The sequence below is a fragment of the Lontra canadensis genome, unplaced genomic scaffold, assembly GCF_010015895.1.
Source record: "Lontra canadensis isolate GAN:19392208 unplaced genomic scaffold, GSC_riverotter_1.0 scaffold219, whole genome shotgun sequence".
Taxonomy (NCBI): Eukaryota; Metazoa; Chordata; class Mammalia; order Carnivora; family Mustelidae; genus Lontra; species Lontra canadensis.
In genome coordinates, this window is record NW_022631213.1 from 286733 (window position 1) to 306300 (window position 19568).

Genomic DNA, 19568 nt, shown 5'->3' on the forward strand with positions numbered 1-19568 from the left:
TTCTGAAGACAGTGAACGTGATCCAGTCCGGGTGGCCGTGGGCACTCTGTCCCAGGAGTTAAGATAAAAGGACTAAAAAGAAACACCCAAGCACCCGGGGGACAGAACGGAAAGTAGGCGAGCTGGGGACGTGGGTTGGAGGGCAGGACTTCGTGAGCCACAGCTCGGCGGCGACACCGCAGCGGGTCACTGCCAGAGAGCCAGTACCGGCCTTGTCATTGTTGGCACTCGGTTCGCTATTAACTAGCGAAGGTAGCTTTCTCTTTCGCCACCCCCCCCCTCCCTTTAAAAGAAAGATAGAAGGAGCCAAGAGTTTTGGAGCCAACTCCTGGAGAGGGAGCGGCTGAACTGATTCGGAAGTTGGATCTCTTCGTACACAGGAATGCGGAGAGAAAAAAACAAAACCCACCCCATTGCTTCATTTCCCCTCCAAGCCCCAGCGCTTTCTATTGTGCAATGAAAGGGCTTTTTCACGTTGAGAAAAATGAATCCCGATTTGCGCTGCGAAGGCATGAGCGCGCCTCTCCGTGCGAGACGGCTCTCAGCTGGGACGCTCTCGGGTCTTCAGCGCGCGGCTGGAGGTAGCGCCTGCGGGGGCTCCGGACCCCGCACCCCGCACCGGCTCTCACCGACCCGAGGGCAGAGGAGTAGAGAGCCCAGGGAACCCCGATGGCAGAGAGCCCCCCGCTACGGCTGGGTTTCCCGGGGATGGCGGTTCCGCGAGTCTGTTTGGGAACTCGCTGGAGCTGGAACTCCGAACCCGGGAGCCCGCAGGAGCCCCAAGGCTCCTCGGAGTCGCGCGGGTCAGGAGGCCCGTCCGTGCCCGGGAGGCCTGGCCCTGGACGCGCGAGGGGCGCAGGGCACAGGGAGGCGGGCAGGCGCACATGGGTGCCGGCGGGCCGGCTGCGGCGGGGTGCGGGGGGGCCGGGGTGTGGCTTCCCCGCCTCCCGGGCGGGATTTGCATGTGTGTGTGGCGGCCCCAGACTTCCTGCTCCTTCTACGCTGCAGGTACGCGCGGGCCGGGCCGGGCGGGCGGGCGGCGGGCGCGCCGAGACGCGGGCACCTCTTCACCCGGACGCCACCAGCGGCTCCCGGGCCGCCCCGCGCCGCCTTCCGCCCCGGTGGCCGCTAGCCCGTCCCGGCCGCGCGGAGCGTCCTGCTCGCGGGTGGGGGCGCGCCCCTCCGGCCTCCGGGGTCATCTCCGTCCTCTGCACCGAGCCTGGCCGCGCGCCCCTTGGCGCCCCCACCGTCCCGGGTCCCTGGCGGGCCGCAGTCATGAGCGAGATGTCTAGCTTTCTCCACATCGGGGACATCGTCTCCCTGTACGCCGAGGGCTCCGTCAATGGCTTCATCAGCACTTTGGGGTGAGTGAGCCGGGTTCGGGGGGGGCGCGGGCAGGGAGGGGGCGCCGTGGGCCCTGGTGCCACTTGCGTGCGTCCTGCCGCCGCCCCCCCCCGGATAGAGAACCTGGAAGTCCCCAACTTCAAGGAGCGGGGTAACGGCTCGCCTCCTTTTTTTAGAGAGAGGAAGTTCAGTGTTTGCCCAGGTAGAAGTCGGGGACCCTGCGGGAGTTGGTAGGGGACACCCCTCCGCGAAGCCTCCACCCTCGCACGCTCGCCCTTCTTCAGAACTGGAGGGGAGGCCGAGACTTCCTCTGCAGGTGGTCCCGGGGCGGGGCAGGTGGGTGGCTGGGGCCTGAGTTGGGGAAAGGCATCCGGGCCTGGACGTGACTAGCTCTGGGGGTGGGGCGGAGCTGTGGGGGAAGGCAGGCTCACCCCGGAGCCCGGAATCCTCAAGTTATGGTCTGGTCCCGTCACACCTTTTAAGGGTCGCACCTTTCCCTTTTAGCTCTTTGCTACCCTGCCCCCTCTTCAGTAGGAGTGCCTTCTCTAGCCCTCCCCTAGCAGGAGTCCCAGGTCCTGGCCGGCCGCTCCTCTCCCCGCCTCTCCCTGTCAATTTCCTGCGCGGCTCATCTGGCGCCCCTGGGTCCCCAGCCCCAGGATCTAGCGAGCACTTTACAAACATTAATTAACTCTGGCCATCACCCCCCAGGGTCTGGCTAGCAGGGAATCTATTCAAGTCCCTGGAGAGGGCTAGGCCTGAAGCAGGCCTAGGGCAGGAAAGGAATTAGGCAGAGCGAATAGGTTTATCTTGGAGCAGTTGGGTGAGTGGCTGGGGGGTGGGGGTAGAGTGCTTTCTCTACCTTTCCAGACAAGCTCCAGGGCACAGCCTGCTGCCTTTGTCCCATTTTCAGTCTGGGGACTTGGGTTAAATCGTCTCAACCCCACCACACCCAGCTGTCCTTTGGGATAAACCCATCCTCTTCTGTTCCCCCTACTCATCAGGACACCAGCCAGTCACAAGGTGCGTCCTCTGGTGGGGGGAGGGGAGGGGAGGCTTTGGAGGACCAGAAGTCTGAGTCTGGACCTGACCGGTCCTCACCCTGAGCCTGAGAAGTGGGAGTCAACTGGCTCTTGGTCTCTCCCAGGGTTGTTGGGAGTTTGGTTCTAGTCCTGATGGAAAGGGAGTCCAGCCAGCCTGTGGGGGTTGGAGGGCTGGCTCTGCCAGCAGGGGATTCTGACTGGGAATTCCAGCATACCTGCTCTCCTTATCTCAGCATCCTTTTTGACTCTCTCATTCGCCTCCCAATTCAGATGTGGAATCCCCAGCCACAGGTCATCCCCTGCACCCCATTAGATTGGACTGATCTGGCTCGTTTCCGCAGAGGACAGGGCTGGAACCACATCTGTGCCAGCATCTGTGCAGGCCTCCCACAGAGCACTGACCAGGGGGTCCCGCTGCCAGGCACACAGTAGGCACACAGTAACCCCGCTGACTATGCTGAAGGAAGCAGGAGAGAGTGGGGGGGGGCTGTGGGGGAAATGCGGGGAGATGGTGGAAGCCGCCCTCCCTCCTAGTGTCTGAACAGCACTGGGGGCTTTTGGGAAATGATCAGCTTCTCTGTTGCTTAGAGCCTGGGTCAGGGCTGAGCACAAAGTGGGTGGTTTTTTAAGTACGCGTGAGATCTCTTAGCATCCGGAGACGCACGGGAGATTCTGTCGTCTCTCAACGTAGCTTCTTCCTGCCTTGGCCCTTCCTGCCCCCGGAAGCTGCTTCCTCCGGTCCATTTTGACCCTGGGGCAGGACCTGGTGACCCCTGAGAGAGCTTCTTTCCGGGGTGCCTGTTCCCCGTGCAAACACCTCCGACAGCTCCCGACTTTCCATCGACGGATGCCTGTCTCCCAGCTTAGAGTTCTAGCACTCTAATTTAATTTACTATTTTTCCCCCCACCTTCCCTTTCACAGCCTCTGAAGCTCTAGGTGCGTGAGGCTACTCTTGATTCCCGGAACCTACCCCACGCTCTAGGTCTCTTTACCTTTGCTCCCGTGTTGCCCCCGCCCTTTAGCCAGCCTCCACCTGGGTAAATCTGACCCACCCTGTAAGACCTAGTACTAAGTGACCTCTTTTGAGAGATCCAGCTCCTCCTCCCACAACCCAGCAGTTAACCCTTCTTCTTCTGTGCTTTGCACAGCTTTGTACAGATTTCTCTCTGGTATTGTGTTGTTTCACGGTTAGTTGCAGATTTCTCTGTAGGGCCGTCCAATGCTGGGCCATTTGCCAGGATTAACTAATTTATTACACCATTCATCCACTCAGCATGTCCACAGCCAGTGTACTGGGCACTGGGGACTTGGTGGCGACTGAGGGAATAGTGTGTCCCACCTTCTTGGAACTTAGAGTCAATGAGAGAACGATTTCTAAGCCCTGCTGAGTCTTTGCTACTCGAGGGGTGGTCTGCAGTCCAGCAGCATTACCATTCCCTAGAAGCTTGCTGAATAGTCAGGATCTCAGACCTGTGCCCATCCCTCAGAACCTGCACGCTGATCCCTGTGGGATTTGGTGCCTTAAAGTGTGAGCTGCTTTGCTCTAAGTCAAACTCTCTGCCCCATCCTTGCCAGCATGTCTCCCTTCCCTTCCCTTCGCTTCTCTTCTCTTCTCTTCCCTTCCTTTCCCTTTCCTTCTCTTCCCCTCCCTTCCCTCTCCTCTCCCCTCCTCTCCTCTCCTTTTCTCCTTTCCTTTTCCTCCCTCCCTCCCTCCCTCCCTCCCTTCCTTCCTTATTTATGAGAGCCAGGGAGCCTTGGCCCAAGCAGGGGGAGGGGCAGAGGGAGAGGGAGAAGCAGACTCCCCACCAAGCGGGGAGCCTAATGTGGGGTTCAGTCCCAGGACTCTGGAATCATGACCCAAGCTGAAGTCAGACGCTTAACTGACTGAGCCACCCAGGTGCCCCACTCACCAGAATCTTTCTGCCTCTATCCTTAACTCTGGTCCCCATTGGCCTTCATCCTGGCTTGTCTGTGAACCCTAGAGGCTGATTTGACAGAGTTCCCAGGCTAGCCCAATACTTGGTGTCCAAGAGGTGCCCAATAAGGGCTGGATGAAATGAATGTGTTGAAGATGGGGGGTGGCCTTGGTGGGCAGAGGGGCAGGTCAGCTGGGAGATGGAAAGGGGGTTGTTGGTGGAGCAGGGAGTCTGAAGCAGCCTTCAGATTCTGGCCAGACTCTACGGGGAGAAGCGGAGGAGGCCAGCCAGTTCAACCTGCCTGAATAATTCGAGCTCCTGGTGAAGATTGTACATTAACTCTGGGTTGGAAGGGTGGGAGGGTCTGGGCAGTAGATCCTGGAGCAGGTCGAGACCTCGGCGGGGAAGGGAAAGCAGGCCCACGCCTGTTCTTGGCAGGAGAGTGTGGCCAGGGCCACTGGCTCACACCTCACCATGGGTGGAAGGCAGTAGAGGCCAGGGCTGGAGTCACTGATTGGGGCCAAGGAAAAGTGGAGGATTCTGTGTGGCTCCTGGCCACATCTGTGTGCAATATGCGGACTGGGCTCCTCAGAGTCTGATACCTAGTTCTTTGAAGATTTCTCTTCAAGGCCTCTCTCGATGAACGGCCAGAGGGGTGGGCCCTACCCCACAGAGTATAAGTTGGGGAGTGTAGGTGACCTGGGTTTTGAGGCTGAGCTCCCAACATTTGTCAGAGTACCTCGGAGCACCATCTGGAGGCTCTCGGGGCTTCTGGGCCTGTATCCCCAAGGGTTGGGTGATCACAGAGCATAAGATCAGAAGGGTCCCCCGCTCCTTGGGCTTCCCTGTTCACCTTCCAGCCTGATTCACTTCCCCAGGAGGGTGGGCCCTGGAGGCCACCACCCAAGAGGAGAAATGTGGTAAATGTGGAGGAAGCCTTGGGTCCCCAGGGTCAGGACCCTTGAGCTAATAGCCCCAGGGGTGCGGCTCTCTGCTGCTTTGTCACTAACTCGCTGGGTGATTTTGGCAAGGCCCTGCCTTCTCAGAGTGTGTTTCCCTCAGCCTGGATGTCCTCTAGAGGTGCTCTGTTTGCACTGAGTACCCCCTGGGATCTTTAAAAAAATTTTAGCTTCTGAATCCCAGGTCTGACCAACTGTACCAGTATTTCTAGGGCTCTGAGGGTTGGGTTTCTTAAAAGCTCCCGGGTGATTTTACCTGGGGTGGCGCTTCCTGATCTAAGGGCCCTCGGTGGCTGACAGGCTGTGAGGAGGCCTACCTGTTGGATCCACCCATCCCTTGGTCCAGAGAGCCCATCTCTTAGCCCTCATCAGACTTCAGTAAGTCATTCAACAAACATTAACTGAGCACCTACTTTCTAGTCATGGGGGAATCTGGAGTAACCAAGATAGAGTTCCAGCCCGTTCTAGTCTCTACACAGGGGAGCTGGGTGAGGAGGTCTGTAAGGGCCCTTTGAGCCTGAAGTCCCTGAGACACATATAATCCCACAGCTAGGTGTGAGGGTGTGGGGGAGGGCACTGACCCTCCATGTAGACTGCATTCCTGGGGCAAATTTCAGACTTGTCCTTGGCTTTCTTTTCATTGTGATTTCCCTGGAGAGGATGGAACTTCCGCTGTCCTGTGCCCCAAGGCAGGGTCTTGACTGCAGCTAGGCCTAGTCACACAGCTCGTTTTTTAAAAAATACATATTTGGGGGCACCTAGGTGGCTCAGAGGGTTAAAGCCTCTGCCTTCAGCTCAGGTCCTGATCTCAGGGTCCTGGGATCGAGCCCCACATCGGGCTCTCTGTTCAGCAGGGAGCCTCCTTCTCCCTCTCTCTGCCTGCCTCTCTGCCTACTTGTGATCTCTGTCAAATAAATAAATAAAATCTTTAAAAATACATATTTTGGGGGGGGGGGGCGCCTGGGTGGCTCTGTCGGTTGAGTGTCTGACTCTTCATCTCAGCTCAGGTCTTGATATCAGGGTGGTGAGTTCAAGCCCCAGGGCGTGAACACAAAAGCAAAAAACACAGACGTAAAAAAAAAAATACATATTTTTTTGCTCAAAAATAATGTATGTCCCATGGAGAAAACTGGAAAAATGCAAATAAAAATTGTTTGATACTGCTGTGACTTATATGGAATTCTTTTTTTATTTTTTAAATTTTTTAATTTTTTAAAAAACATATAATGTATTTTTATCCCCAGGGGTACAGGTCTGTGAATCGCCAGGTTTACACACTTCACAGCACTCATCATATATGGACATTCTTTATGTGGATGTTCTGGGGTGGTTTTTTGTTTTTTTTGGTGTGTTTTTAGTTTTATCTACACAAACATTTACAAAACGATGTCAGATGGCAAATATGGCCTTGTATCCTGTCATTTTTGGGAGATACGTTAGGCTGTATTTTCCTACACCAGACAGGCCATTGTTAGAGCCGCATAGCATCCCACGGTAAAGTAGGATGTATCCTCATTTATTCAAGCGACTCTGGTATTGGGCATTCAGGTTGTTTCTGAATTTCTGCATTATAAACAATCTGCCCAGAACATCCAGGTCCATACATGCCCGGACGCTTGTCCAATTACCCTCTCAGGCTAAACTTCCAGAAGCGGAACCTTGTTTCCCTCACAGGCTTGGACTTTGCTGGTTTCTCTGGTGGTAGAAGTGACCTGCTGAAGTGACCCTGCGTCCCAGGGGGCCTGACCCCACTTCATATCCTCAGTTTGAGAGTGTTGTCCTAGGGGGTGTGGGGAGAAAGACCAGCCTCCGCCCTTGATGTTGGGCTTGGTGACTATGATGGAGAGGGGGTAACTCAGGGAGAGGAGCTGGGTGGGGGTTGCCTGAGGACACAGTCAGCCCCAGGCTTCCCAGGCTACCCAGGGACCCAGGCTGCATCCCCTCCCCAGCCCTAAAGAATGTTGCTGTAGTCACTTGCTCCCACTCTGCCCTGCCCTACATTCCTGACCCTACCTCCCCTCCCCGACTTGGCCTGATGGGGCTGTGGGGTGGGTGGGGCAGTGGCTTGGGTTGGGGGTGGGGCGCTGTGCTGGATTTTCAGGTGGGGCCACACCGGCCTTCTGCTGTCTGCTTAAGGGGAGGGGTCTGGGTTTCCATTGTCCCTGAGTCGGGGCCTAAAAGGCCCCGTAGTCTTCCTGGGACCTGTGGTCCATGCTTCCTCGCCCCCTCTTTGGAACTGGGGGGCTCCTCCCTGGAAGCAGGGGCTGTGAGAGAGGAAGGGAGGAGGTCTGGGAGAGGGGAGGAGGGCAGAGCCCAGATCTATGGTAAGTTCATCACAGGCCTCTGAGACTGAGCTCTGAGCCACCGTGAGTGTGTCACGTTGGTCCTGCCGGCGGTGGCCCCTGGCATTGGCACCCACACTTACAGTTCCCTGCAGTGGACACCGCTGGTGTAGCGAGGCTTAAAGGACTTGCCCGGGGTCACATAGCAGGGGCTGCAGGGCCCTTCACACCAGCGATGGTGGGCGCAGAGATGAGTCTAGGCCTTGACAGCACAGAGAGCCCAGGGTGTGGGTGGGGACACTTGGGGAGACAGGCAGGAGGGACTTGGCAGGGGACTAAAATGATCCTAGTGTTGGCATGTGAATGTAGGTGTTTTGGGGGCTGGCAGGTGGGTAGAGCCTGAGGAGGCAGTGAACAGAAATCTCAGCCCTGGAGGCCCCCCCCCCAACCGCCACCCCGTGGTGCAGGTGCTGGGCAGCTGCAGGTGCTGGGGAGACACCTGTGTGTATTTGGTTCACAAATCCCTCCCTCCCCTCAGCCAGCCAGCTAGCACCCCTTCCTCCAGCCTGCGGGAGTGCTGTCCTCTCCAGGCTATGAGCTTAGAAATGGGTGACGGGGGATCTAGGTCATGGTAGGCAGAATTAAGTCTGTGTCTCAGAGATGCTGCGGCTGCTGCCACAATGGGTAGACGTCACTGAGCTTTTATGGTGGGTGGCTCTCGCCTTTACGTGTCACTGTGGCCCCTCGCCACATATAATCCAAGGAGAGTAGAAAGAACTGTTTAGAACACCCATATGCCTACTACTTAGACTTAATGATTGCCCACATTTTGCCATACATGATGTATCTATATTTTTGCTGAAGTATTTTATGGTAAATTATATAATTGCATGTTTTTACCTCTCATTACTTCATTACACAGCTGTAAGGAATAAGGATATGTTCCTGGGTAACCACAGTACCTTCATCCCACCCTATAATAACTTCCTAATGGCACCCGATGCCCTGTCTGCACACAGATGTGCCCCATTGTCCTCATTCTTTCTTTCTTTGTTTGTTTTTTAAAAGATTTTATTTATTTATTTGACAGAGAGAGAAAGAGAGCACAAGCAGGGACAACGGCAAGCAGAGAGAAAGGGAGAGGGAGAGGGAGAGGGCGACGAAGGCTCCCCACTGAGCAGGGAGTCCGATGCAGGGCTTGATCCCGGGACCCTGAAATCATGACCTGGGCTGAAGGCAGACGCTTAACCCACCAAACGACCCAGATTCCCCTCTCAGTCTGTCTTCAACCAATGGTTTCTTTAGTTCAGGGTCCAGTCAAGGTCCACATGTCACATTTGCTTCTTAGCCCCCCACCTCTTTCTTTCCCGCGATGATACTGAGTTCCTGACAAGACAGGGCTGGTTATGCTACAGACGGTCTCACTTTATGGATTTGTCAGGGCAGCTTTTGCTGCTGTTTCCCAGAGAGCTCTGTAGCAGTCTGGAGCCAGGTGGGCTGGGCCTCAGGGCCTGCTCTGAGGAGTCCGGAGGCCTGAGTTACTCTGTCTTGCAGGACAGGCTGAGTCCAGTTCCGGGTTATGGAGAGCAGGAGAAAGGCCTAGGCCTGGCAAGGTGAGGTGAGGGCCAGCCAGCTGGACGGCCCCTGCTTTCACATTCTCTGTCTCTTCTCAGCTTTCCCTCTTGTCTCTCCAGCTCCCCCGGTCCCTCTTCTTAGCCTAATGGGTGCACTTCCCGGTGCACCCAGCTGCTCTGTTGAGACTCCAGCACTTGCCAGAGCCCACCAATCCTGAGAGCCAAAAACCCAGGTCTGTGGACAGAGGCAGTGTCCTGAAGCCATGCACATTAGCCAGGGATCTTTATTTGTAGTGGGCCCCAAATTCATTCATTTTTGCCACCACCGTGCTTCAGTGGGAAGATTCTCGAGGTTCTCTGAGTGTGTGGCTTACTGTCCTTTTTAGACATAAGCTCTCTGAAGAGGAAGCCTACCTGCCTGCCCTTTGGTCCAGAGAGTCTCTCTCTCTTAGCCTTCATGAGACTTCGTGAAGTCATTCAACAAACATTTAGTCATCCAGGCTTGTTCTGTATACTGGTCCCTCTGGTGGCTAGTGGTGGATCTTTGGTACAGAAAGATATGTAGAGGTTAAGTAAATGGATGATTTTCAGGGATGCAGAAATGAATTTCTTTTCTCTGATGAGAAGGGATCCCTGCCAATGAACCAGGGTTCCTGTCCCAACATCCCTCCTCGCCCCCATCTAGTGGGTGTGACTTTGGTATTTGGCAAAAGGGACTCCAAGGCCTATATGAACCACCTGCCAATCCCAGTATTCTAACATTGCCCACATTGGGAATGGCCGTTCTTGGGCCTGGACTAGATTTGTGAGGTGGTGGCCAGTGTCCTGGGCTGGGAGTCAGAGACCTGGGGTCTGGAACTGGCTGTTCCTTTAACTTGTGTGACCTGAGCCGGTCAGTTTCCCCTCCATGCCTCAGTTTCCAAGCTGGCTTGGGGAGGGAATGTCTAGAGTCCCTCAGGCATTTCCCAGTCCAGGGTTCCCAGTCTTGTGCCTACTCTGATGGTGGGTGCAGGCTTTGATTCAGGCTCTTCTGATAGTCACTTGCCCACTTCTAGCTCCCTTCTTCCTCTCCCTTATCTAATCTTTCCAGACGGCAGCGACCCGCCCCACTGCCTTTTCTATTACTCCTACCTGGATCTCAAAGTCCAGTCAGGGCAGAATGGGGCCACGCAGGTCCCTGGACACATCTGCCTTCTTCTTTTCCCTCTGACCAAGGTCTTGGGGTGCAGACCCTATGGGCATTTCAGGGACAGCACCCTCCTCCACAACTTTGTAGAGCAGAATTGTCAACCATCTCCTCTTCAAAGGGTCCAGGGTAGCCCTGCCCACAGGCCTCCTGCTAGACCCCTCCCCACTAATCCTCATCCCACTGCCCGCTCTGCCCACGCCCTGTTGGGCCCCAAAAGTCCAGGCTCAAACTGGCTTTGTGGCTCCCAGCAGATGGAAGTCTCCTAGCAGTCTCTGGGCTGGCCCTGGGGTGGTCTAGGACATGGCTCCTGTCCTTAGGGCACTCAGCATGGTGGGTATGAGCTTCCTGACCCCACCCAAGCACATAATGGCTTCCCTGTAAGTTTTTGTTGAATGGATGGAGACCTAGCTTGTACACGTATGATCAGATCAACTCACCAGCTCTGTGGGCTGAGATGGGGGAGGCAGAGGCGGCCTTTAATTTTACTCAGTGAACCTCACACTGAATTGTAGTAAGAATAGAATTAGGTATTGGATGTAAAAACAGCTTATAAATTAAAACACGTTCAGCACTCTGGAAAGTTGTTTTTTCTACTGTGGACGTGTATCGGCTGGTACCTGCTTTTAGATGAGGGGCGGTGTCGGTGGGGATCTCTGCAGGAGCCTAAGCGCGTCCCTGAAGATGGCAGGACTTGGCAGGACTTGGGACAGGGTTTCTGGTGTGCAAACGCCTGGAGGTGGGGACGATGAGATCAGCGGGCTGGCAGAGGGTGGGAGTCGGCCCTTCCCCGGACCTAGGGAGGAGACGGAGGCGCTCGGGAGGGGAGGGGTCCGGGTGGAGTGAAGCGACGCGGCTACTTCCCCCCCGCCCGCAGAGCTCGGCTCTGGTTACAGCGCCAGGTGCTTACCCGAAGCACCTGTGACCCGTATCCAGCTAGTTTTATAAACCCAGATGTCCCCGTGCGGGAGAGTGAGGGGTACAGCCCGGGACTTGGGTGCCACGTGGGGGGGAACAGGTCGAGTCGCGGAGGGGAGGAAAGCGCGGACTCGGCGCACGTCACCCTCCCGCCCCCGCGCGCGCCTGCAGTCGAGACAGGCAGGGGCGAGGCGGCGCGGCGGGGCGACGGCTGCACGTGGGGTGGCGAGTTTCGTTGGGCGGCGGGGGCGGGGCAGGGGCGGGGCCTGGCGGCGGGGGCGGGGGCAGGGGGGGGGCCTGCCGGGGGGGGGGGGGGGCCGGCCGGGGCCTGGCGGGTGAGAGCGCAGTGCCCACCCGGGGTAGGAGGGCTCCCAGGGGAGCCCGCGCTGGGCGACCACCATGGCTGCCCTGACTTGGGCTGCCCCCTGAGGCGCCGCCTCCATCAGAACTTAACCGGTCATCTTGGGCCTCCTTCTGGCCTCAGGTCTCCCTGCAGCCCATCTGATAAGCGTTTCCCTGCTTATCTATTAATGGTTTCTTGAGGCACCCTTCCCGCCCCTGCCGCCCAATAGCACCTTCCTGGGTTGCCTCAGTCTTCATGAGTACACGCACAGGAATGGAGGGAGGCTCTCGCGGGGGCGCTTGGGGACATTTGGGACTCTGAACACCCTGCCGATGGCTTCTTTGCTTACGGGCTAGGTGGGGAGCTGCCCTAAGCACCAGGCGGGAAATAAAACGATGAGTAGGGCAAGGTGCCACCCCTCAGACGTTTCTGGGAGGATGTACGGAATGTAGCCCAGCGTTCGTGGGCGATGTTAATTCTGCTAGGCCGGGACCCACACCTGGAGGACGGAGGGTGTGAAATGTTAGAGCCAGGAGAACCTCCGAATGTCCGATCTACTGACCTTGTTCCCCTGATACCTTCGGGAAACACCCCTGCCTCTTTTCTCCTCCTACCTGGCTTGCTTCTTTGCTCTGGTCCCTCCTACAGACCGTTCCTGTCCCCTCTCAGCCTGCAGGTTTTTCTTCTCAACCTTGTCTGAAGTTCTCTTGGAGGCCGTCTTCTCCTCCTGATCAATCCTTACCTTTCCCTGTGTTGTCTCAGCTCACACTCCCAATATGTGCCCTGCTTTGCACACTGGGGCAATGGGGGGGGAGGGAGGGGCTGAGTTGGAGACATCAGGGCTTCAGAAGCTGTGTTAGAGTGGGTGGGGACAGATGGACATCCGCATAATGACCCGGCAGATTTGTGCCAGGGGGATTAGGAAAAGCACGCCAGGCATCTGAATTTGTGTGTGTTTTTCCTGGACGTGTGGCCCAGATGAGGAGCTCCCAGGGGAGCCGTGGTGAGGTCAGGGTGAAAATGGGTTTTTCCTCAGAGAGTCTCTGAGGAGGTGGCCTCCCCCAAGGCCTTGAGTGCTGTTAATAGGGGCTGTTGGGGATGGCCCCAGCCTGTCCTCAGCCACACTGACTTCCATGATGCTGTGTGGCTGTCCAGCACCCCTGGCAGTGCGGGTCCCAGGCCAGGGCCTGTGCTTCCTCCCTTCCCCCATCAAAACACATCCATCCCGTGTCTCCTCCCTTCAGGGCCTTGCTAAGAGACAAGCAGCTAATCTGATTCACTAATGTCTTACAGGAAATTCTATGAATTATTCAAGGCTCAGTACAGCTCCTGGCTCTTCTTTCACACTTCCTCTGATTGGCCAAGCTCTGACCTGTTCCTTCCCTGGATTCGGACAAAATCCACAGCTGGTACCACCAGTTGGCACTCATACATATTCTTTATATCGTAAACTCTTCTGAGCGTGTGACTTGTCTTCCCAATGAGATTTGAAACTCCCCGAGGCAGGGGCCTTACTTTTTGCTTTTCATCTACTTCCTTAGAAGCTGGTAAAGTGAATTAATTCACTCACTGTGTGTTCCGTGTGTATGTGCTCTATGCAAGGCACTGGTCTAGGTCTGGGGATACTGCAGGAAGCAAAACAGACCCATCCTTGTCTTCATGGCTCTTCCGTACCAAATCGGGGCTGGGGGGTGTAACCAAAATAAATAAGTAAAAAATACAGCAGGCCAGGTGGTGAGAAGTACTATGGGAACAGTGAGGCGGGGAGGACCCTACGGAGTGTGAGAAGGAGCAGTTCCCAGTTTTAAAAAGGAGGGTGTTCAGGGTGGCGGGTCATTTGAGCAGCGATCTGAAGGAAGTGAGGGAGGGAGGGAGGGAGCCAGGAGGGTGATTGGGGGCAGACAAAAGAAGCAGCACCAAGTATCTTCGAAGGTTTGAGGAGCCTGGAGGAGGAGGGCTGTGGGCTGGAGCGGAGTGGGCAAAGGGGCAGGGGAGGGAGATGAGGTCAGAGAGGTGAGGGCTGGATCATGTGGGTTCAGGCCATTGTGAATTCTTGGCTTTTACACGGAGATGGGTAGTTCTGGAGGGTTCTGAGCAGAGGACTGCCCTAATCTGACTCACCTTTTAAAGGAAAGGTATGTGTACTGTGTGGGGAATGGGTCTTATGGAGACAAGGGGGACATCTGGAGATCGATGAGGAGGTGGTTACCCACATCCAGGGGACAGCTGGCCAGATGCTGGTGGCAAAGATGAGAAGGGGTAGAATTCCGCACATATGGTAAAGATAGAGCCCACAGGGTTGCCTCACAGATGGGGTGTGAGAAGCAGATGGAAGAGGAGCCAAAGATTGGCCCAAGGTTTTTGGCCCAAGCAACCAGAAGAATGAAATTGCTGTCAGCTGAGATGGAGAGAGCTTCAAGAGGAGCACATTTAAGTGGTAGATCAGGAACTCAGTTTTGAACCTGCAGAGTCTGAGATGCCCATGGACATCCAGGTGGAGGTGTTTAGAGCTGCGGTCTGGAGTTTGTGGGGGATGTGGATGTGGGAGGCATTGGTCAGTGTCTAAAGCAGGCCTTTGAACCCACAAGTGTGGCTGAGATGCCTAAGGGAGTTCGAGCAGATGGAATGGGGCAGAGGGCCAAGTGCTGATCTGGTACTGGGGGCCAGGGAAAGGGAAAGAGACCAAAGTGGGGGGGATCCTCAAAGAGCAAGCTGCCTTTCCCCTCCCCATCATTGTGAAGTCCTGCCCAACATCCACTCTGACGCTGCTCAGCCTGGCTTCAAAACCCAACCCTTCTTGCTGACTGTGTCCCTGGCCAGATGGTTTACCTCTCTGGACTTGGGCTTCTCTGCCCGAATGTGGGGCAGAGAATGGAAATAGTAACAATGGAAATAATAACAATAATAACAAAATAGATTTAGGGGCGCCTGGGTGGCTCAGTTGTTAAGCATCTGCCTTCGGCTCAGGTCATGATCCCAGGGTCCTGGGATCCAGCCCCGCATCCGGCTCCCTGCTCAGCAAGAAGCCTGCTTCTCCCTCTGCCTGCTGCTCCCGTGCTTGTGTTCCTTCTCTAGCTGTGTCTCTCTCTGTCAAATAAATAAAATCTTTTTTTTTTTAAGATTTTATTTATTCATTTGACAGACAGAGATCACAAGTAGGCAGAGAGAGGCAGGCAGAGAGAGAGAGAGAGGAGGAAGCAAAGCAGGCTCCCCACGGAGCAGAGAGCCCGATGTGGGGCTCGATCCCAGGACACTGGGATCATGACCTGAGCCGAAGGCAGAGGCTTTAACCCACTGAGCCACCCAGGCGCCCCAAATAAATAAAATCTTTAAAACAACAGCAACAACAACAAAATAGATTTAGAAAATTAAATAACAATATATGAAAACATTAGACTCAAAATCCTGCTTGCTTTTGTTATTCTGATGGATCATATGGAGCTAAGTGCTGGTGGTGCCCAAGGAAAAAACAGCGGCCTGTCCTCAAGGAACCCAGAGTGTAGATAGGGCAAATAGTGGCAGTAGGAAGAGACACGGCAGCAGGAGAGGCCAGGACCAAGTGCTGTGGGAACACGGGGGAAGGTGGCCCAGTGGGAGGGAGGGCACTGGCCAGGGGAGGTTTCATAGAGTAGAGAGAGGGGCTGAGGGCCGAAGAATAAATGAGGTCTGCTAGGCTTGGGTCTTGGTGGGGAGCCAGGGTGGGCTGGGCATGAAGGGCATCACGGACTGTCACTGCAGAGGTAGTCACCTCGGTAGGGATGAGAGCTCCAGGGACCTTGGAATCAATGCGGGGTTTAGCATGGTTTGCACAGGAAGTTGTGAGGCTAGCTGGGGAGTGGGTAGAGGTCAGATCACAAAAGACCTTGTTAGCCAACCCAAGGAGGGGAGGAGGGGGTTTTGGAATCAGCTCTGTGACTTCAGGCAAATTATCTCACCTTCAAACTTAGTTTCCTCTTCTGTAAAAAATGGTGTTAATGATTAGACCCTGTGGGGAAGTTGGTGAGAATTCAGAGGGAACAGCTGTGAAGTGCTGAGATAGACTTGGCCTCTGAAAGGGTGGATGATCATCACGGTATCCTAGCACCTGGGATGGCATTAAAGACTTAAATGCGGGAATGGATGGATGGATGGATGGATGGACGGATGGATGGATTGGTGGCTGGCTGGATGGTGGGTAGATGGATGAATGGATGGATGGGTAGATGGATAGATGGGTGGGTGGATGGATGGATGGGTGGGTGAGTGGGTGGGTGGATGGCTGAATGCGTCAGTGGGTGGTTGTCCTCCAGAGATTCAGGATTAATTCCAGTTGTGGCTTAAGAGGGGGGATTTGGGGCCCTAGGGTAGTTCAAAAAGGAGGGTGTGGAATGGGGCCTGACTGGGGTTGAGACGGTGTTAGGTTTGTTGTCTGGTCTTTGAGATCAAAGGATGGTCCTCCTAGTTTGGTGTTTCATAAGCTTCTCCCATCTGTCCACCTGTCTCCAGTCTTTCTGTGCCTCTGTTTGTATCCTACTTATTTTTCTGTCTGTTTATCTTTCTCTTCTGCTCTCTCTGTGTCTCCCCTCCACCCTCTCTAAGTCTCTCTGACTTTGTCTCTGTTTCTCTTAGTCCTCTTCCCTTTCCTTCCTGCATTGCCCACTGCCCTTTCAGGTCTGGGCAGCAGGGTCTCAGGGCTTTCATGACACTTATTATCCGCAGTGCGTGGGAGCCCAGACTGGAGGCAGACCCCCTCACAAGACGGTTTTAGCCCCCTTAGGCCGGGAGGGGGGGGGGGTGGGGGGGGGGTTGGGGGGGGGTTTGGGTGTGTCTCTGGGCTTTTCCTAGGACTCCCCCATCTGTTTTAACAGTGGTGCCAAGAAAGGGAAAGACTTGAGGGGTTGGGAGTTGGACAGTGATGGAGAGGGGTTTTGGGGGAGGCCTCCCTGATGCCCTGAATCCCTTGCCCCTAGGGAGGGACACCTGGGGAGATGGTCTCTTCTCTCCCCCTGACTGGGCTACCTTTTCCCCCAGGTTGGTGGATGACCGCTGTGTGGTGGAGCCTGCGGCGGGGGACCTGGACAACCCGCCTAAGAAGTTCCGAGGTAAGACCCCCACCTCCACACCAGCCTTCCTCCCAGGCTGCGGAGTCCTGGACCAGGAACAGAACCCATTTGACCCCGTCCAGTGCCCACGGGCCGGGTCAGACTGCCCCGGCAGTCCTCATACTGCTGTCGGTGGGAACCCCCCCCATTGGCTTCCACTGCCATCTTGGCACAGACGGCCTCTGCCTTCATTTTCTGGGGGCTGCACCCCACTTCTCAGGGGCACACCCACTTTTGGCTGGGAGCCGTTCGCCCCCACAACTCCCCACCAGCCACAAGGCCTTCTCTGTCTGCACAATGGGGCATTTTCGGAGGGAGCAGGGGAGGGAGAATTTCCTCAGGCTTTGGGAGGTCCCGGGGTGTGGGGGAGAGCTCTTCCATGTGCTTCCGTAGGGGTGGTGAGGGGATTAAGACCCGTGATCCCCGTCCCAGTGTGTCCCCAGGCCCAGGCCGTGGATGACTCCAGCCCTAGGGGAGTTGGTGGAGCCCCGGCCTGGCTCTGCTGAGGGGCCTTGGGCAAGGGGGGGCCCCTCAGCCCCACCCTGCAGGCCCAGGGGCGCCCAGGGAATTAAATGCTCTCCCGCTGTCACCGTGCCCAGCCGAGGCATGGTGTTATTGTTGTGATGCCCTGCGAGGCTGAGACAGACAATCAGATAGATCCCGGGTGTGGTGGGCAGGGTGGGAGCAGGCAGGAACATGCCAGGCAGCTGCCGCCTTGTCTGCCCATGGGGCTGCTCCTCTGGGGAGAGATTAGCCGGGATTATCCTTGAGGGGGGATGCTGGGAGGGAAGTGGGGTTTAAGATAATCCTGTGGCATCCTCAGCCTTTGTCGGGCCTGCCGGGGCCTTACCCATCCATGGGAGGGTGGAGGAGATGGAAGGGGGTCCCCCCAGCCCGCAGAGGGGCCCCACACCTGTTGTTCTGCTTCTGTCATGGGCTCTGCTTGGGGGTCTTAGGTCGGGCCTTGCCCCTGGACTTCCCTCCCTTACCACTGTGGACCCCTCAGCCCTGCCATCAGGCCCCGCTGCCTCTCTCACCTCCATTCTGGTTGTTTTGTTCACTGTTTTCTGTGTGGTGTCTGCCTCAGAGTGGGGGCCTGCTACACAGCTGAGGAATAAACGTGGGCATAGGCCCCTCCTCAGGCTTCCTCCCACCCCTGCCACCTCTCTCAGGCCTGGCTACTCTAGTTCCCGTTGATGTGACCCGTCCCAGAGTCCCTCAGTCAGACCCAGCCTCCAAGGCATTGGGCCCAGGCTTTAGGGGTTTCAGGGCACTCGTGCGGGCCCCCTGCTTGTTGGCTCAGGTCTGACTGCTCCCCGGGCCCTGAAGGCGGAGACAGCGCCTGGGCCTCTCCTGGAGCCCGAAGTAGGAGAGCTTTGAGGCTGCTGAGGGAGGGGCCTCCCTGTGCCTAGCCAACTCAGAGAGCTTCCAGCCTGCTCCCTGCCCTCTCTGCCCCAGGTCCTGGCCTGTGGTGTCTGGGGGAGGCAGGCAGAGGCCCCTCTGAACTCCCTGGGGCCCTATTTGGACCTGAGAAGAGCCGACCTTCTGGGACAGGACAAGGTCTCTGTGCAGCCCAGGGGCTGGTGGGTTCAGCCGGAGTACTAGAATTTGGGACAAAGAGACATGGCCTCAAAGTTCTTCATTTTGAGGCAGAGGAGAAAAAGAAAAGCAGAGCTTGGCTTCCCACCTGGGAGTCCCGGTTCTCTCCTGTAAATACCCTGGCACTGGAAGGAGGTCCCGGCAAGGGCACGGTGGCCGTGGGAGGCATGTTAGAAGAGGGCTAGAAGTTGGCAGGGATGGCCATGTCCTAAGGCCCCCCCAAGTGCTGTCCTGCCATCCTTGGGTGGGCCCAGCTATTGCTGCGAACCCTGGTCTCTCCCTCTCTCCCCCTGCAGCTTGGTTGTTCTCACTTGCTGCCTCTGGAGACCCCCAGGCTGAGCTGGCAAAGCCCGGGGATGCTCCCAGCCAACCTATAAGCCCCTGATTGGCTTCTCGTTTGTGATTTCAGCTCTGCCATCTTCTAAGGCCATTCCAAGCCCTGACATGTTCTGGGAATTCTTTCCAGAGTGTGCTGGGCCTGGGGAGGCCCAGGCTACTGGTTCCCCAATGCGTGGGGTAACCCAGTCCAGCCCACCATCCCTAACCTCTGCTTCACCATAGGAATCTTGGGGTTATGGCTGCTCTGAGTTGTGAGCTGTTGGTCAGGCCCTGGGGTCTGGGCATGTTCCCTCCCATGAGCCCTTTTTCTATCTCCTCTTCCATATGGAGCCCGGGGAAACCCAGTGAAGGGCTTGGACAGCTTTAGCCTTCCAGTCTACCTTACTCCCAGCTACAACGACCCCAGGAGTGTATGCAGGGGCCAGACTGGTGTGGGGGAGGGGTAGTGCCAGGGAAGGAGGCCGATCAGGTGCCCTCCCTGTATTTATATGACAGGGTGCCCTCACCTCTCCCAAGCCTATGCTTCCGCTCTACCTGCCCCGCCTTCCGAGCCCCGTTTATGTATTTATTTTTTTGTTATGATTAAGACATACTTCAACTCTATACAGAAGTAAAGAGAGCTCTGTCAAAATCCTTTTTGCCATGTTCATTTCAAACCTTGTCATTTTTTAAAAAAGATTTTATTTATTTCCCTTAGTGAGAGATAGAGAGCCTGCAGGTGCAGGCACGGGGAGGAGCAGAGGGGGAGGGAGAGGGAGAGGGAGACCATCTCCAGCTGACCCTGCGTTGAGCCCAGAGCCTGATGTGGGGCTCAGTCCCACATCCCACTACCCTGAGATCACGACCTGAGCCAAAGTCAAGAGTCAGATGCTCAACTGACCGAGTCACCCAGGCGCCCCCAGACTCTGTCTTTTTTAAAGCCTCTTATGCCTGTAGCTGAAGCCCTCTAGGTCTTCTCCCTGATCCTTTTCCTCTCCCTCACTCTC

The 19568-nt window shown here is 56.1% G+C and overlaps 1 protein-coding gene across 4 annotated transcripts in view; it reads left to right on the plus strand.

The window, feature by feature from the left end:
• The first annotated feature begins 1052 nt into the window (after positions 1-1052).
• The window catches only part of ITPR3 (inositol 1,4,5-trisphosphate receptor type 3), a 65302-nt gene continuing 46786 nt past the window's right edge, over positions 1053-19568 (plus strand). For 2 of the 4 annotated variants that reach the window (XM_032849136.1, XM_032849137.1), the window contains exons 1-2: positions 1075-1364; positions 16574-16644. In XM_032849136.1, coding sequence (XP_032705027.1) covers positions 1276-1364; positions 16574-16644 — 160 coding nt within the window. In that variant the 5' untranslated portion in view covers positions 1075-1275. Of the gene's footprint in view, positions 1365-16573; positions 16645-19568 lie in introns of all 4 variants that reach the window. The other 2 variants (XR_004381587.1, XM_032849138.1) reach the window with 2 other exon arrangements.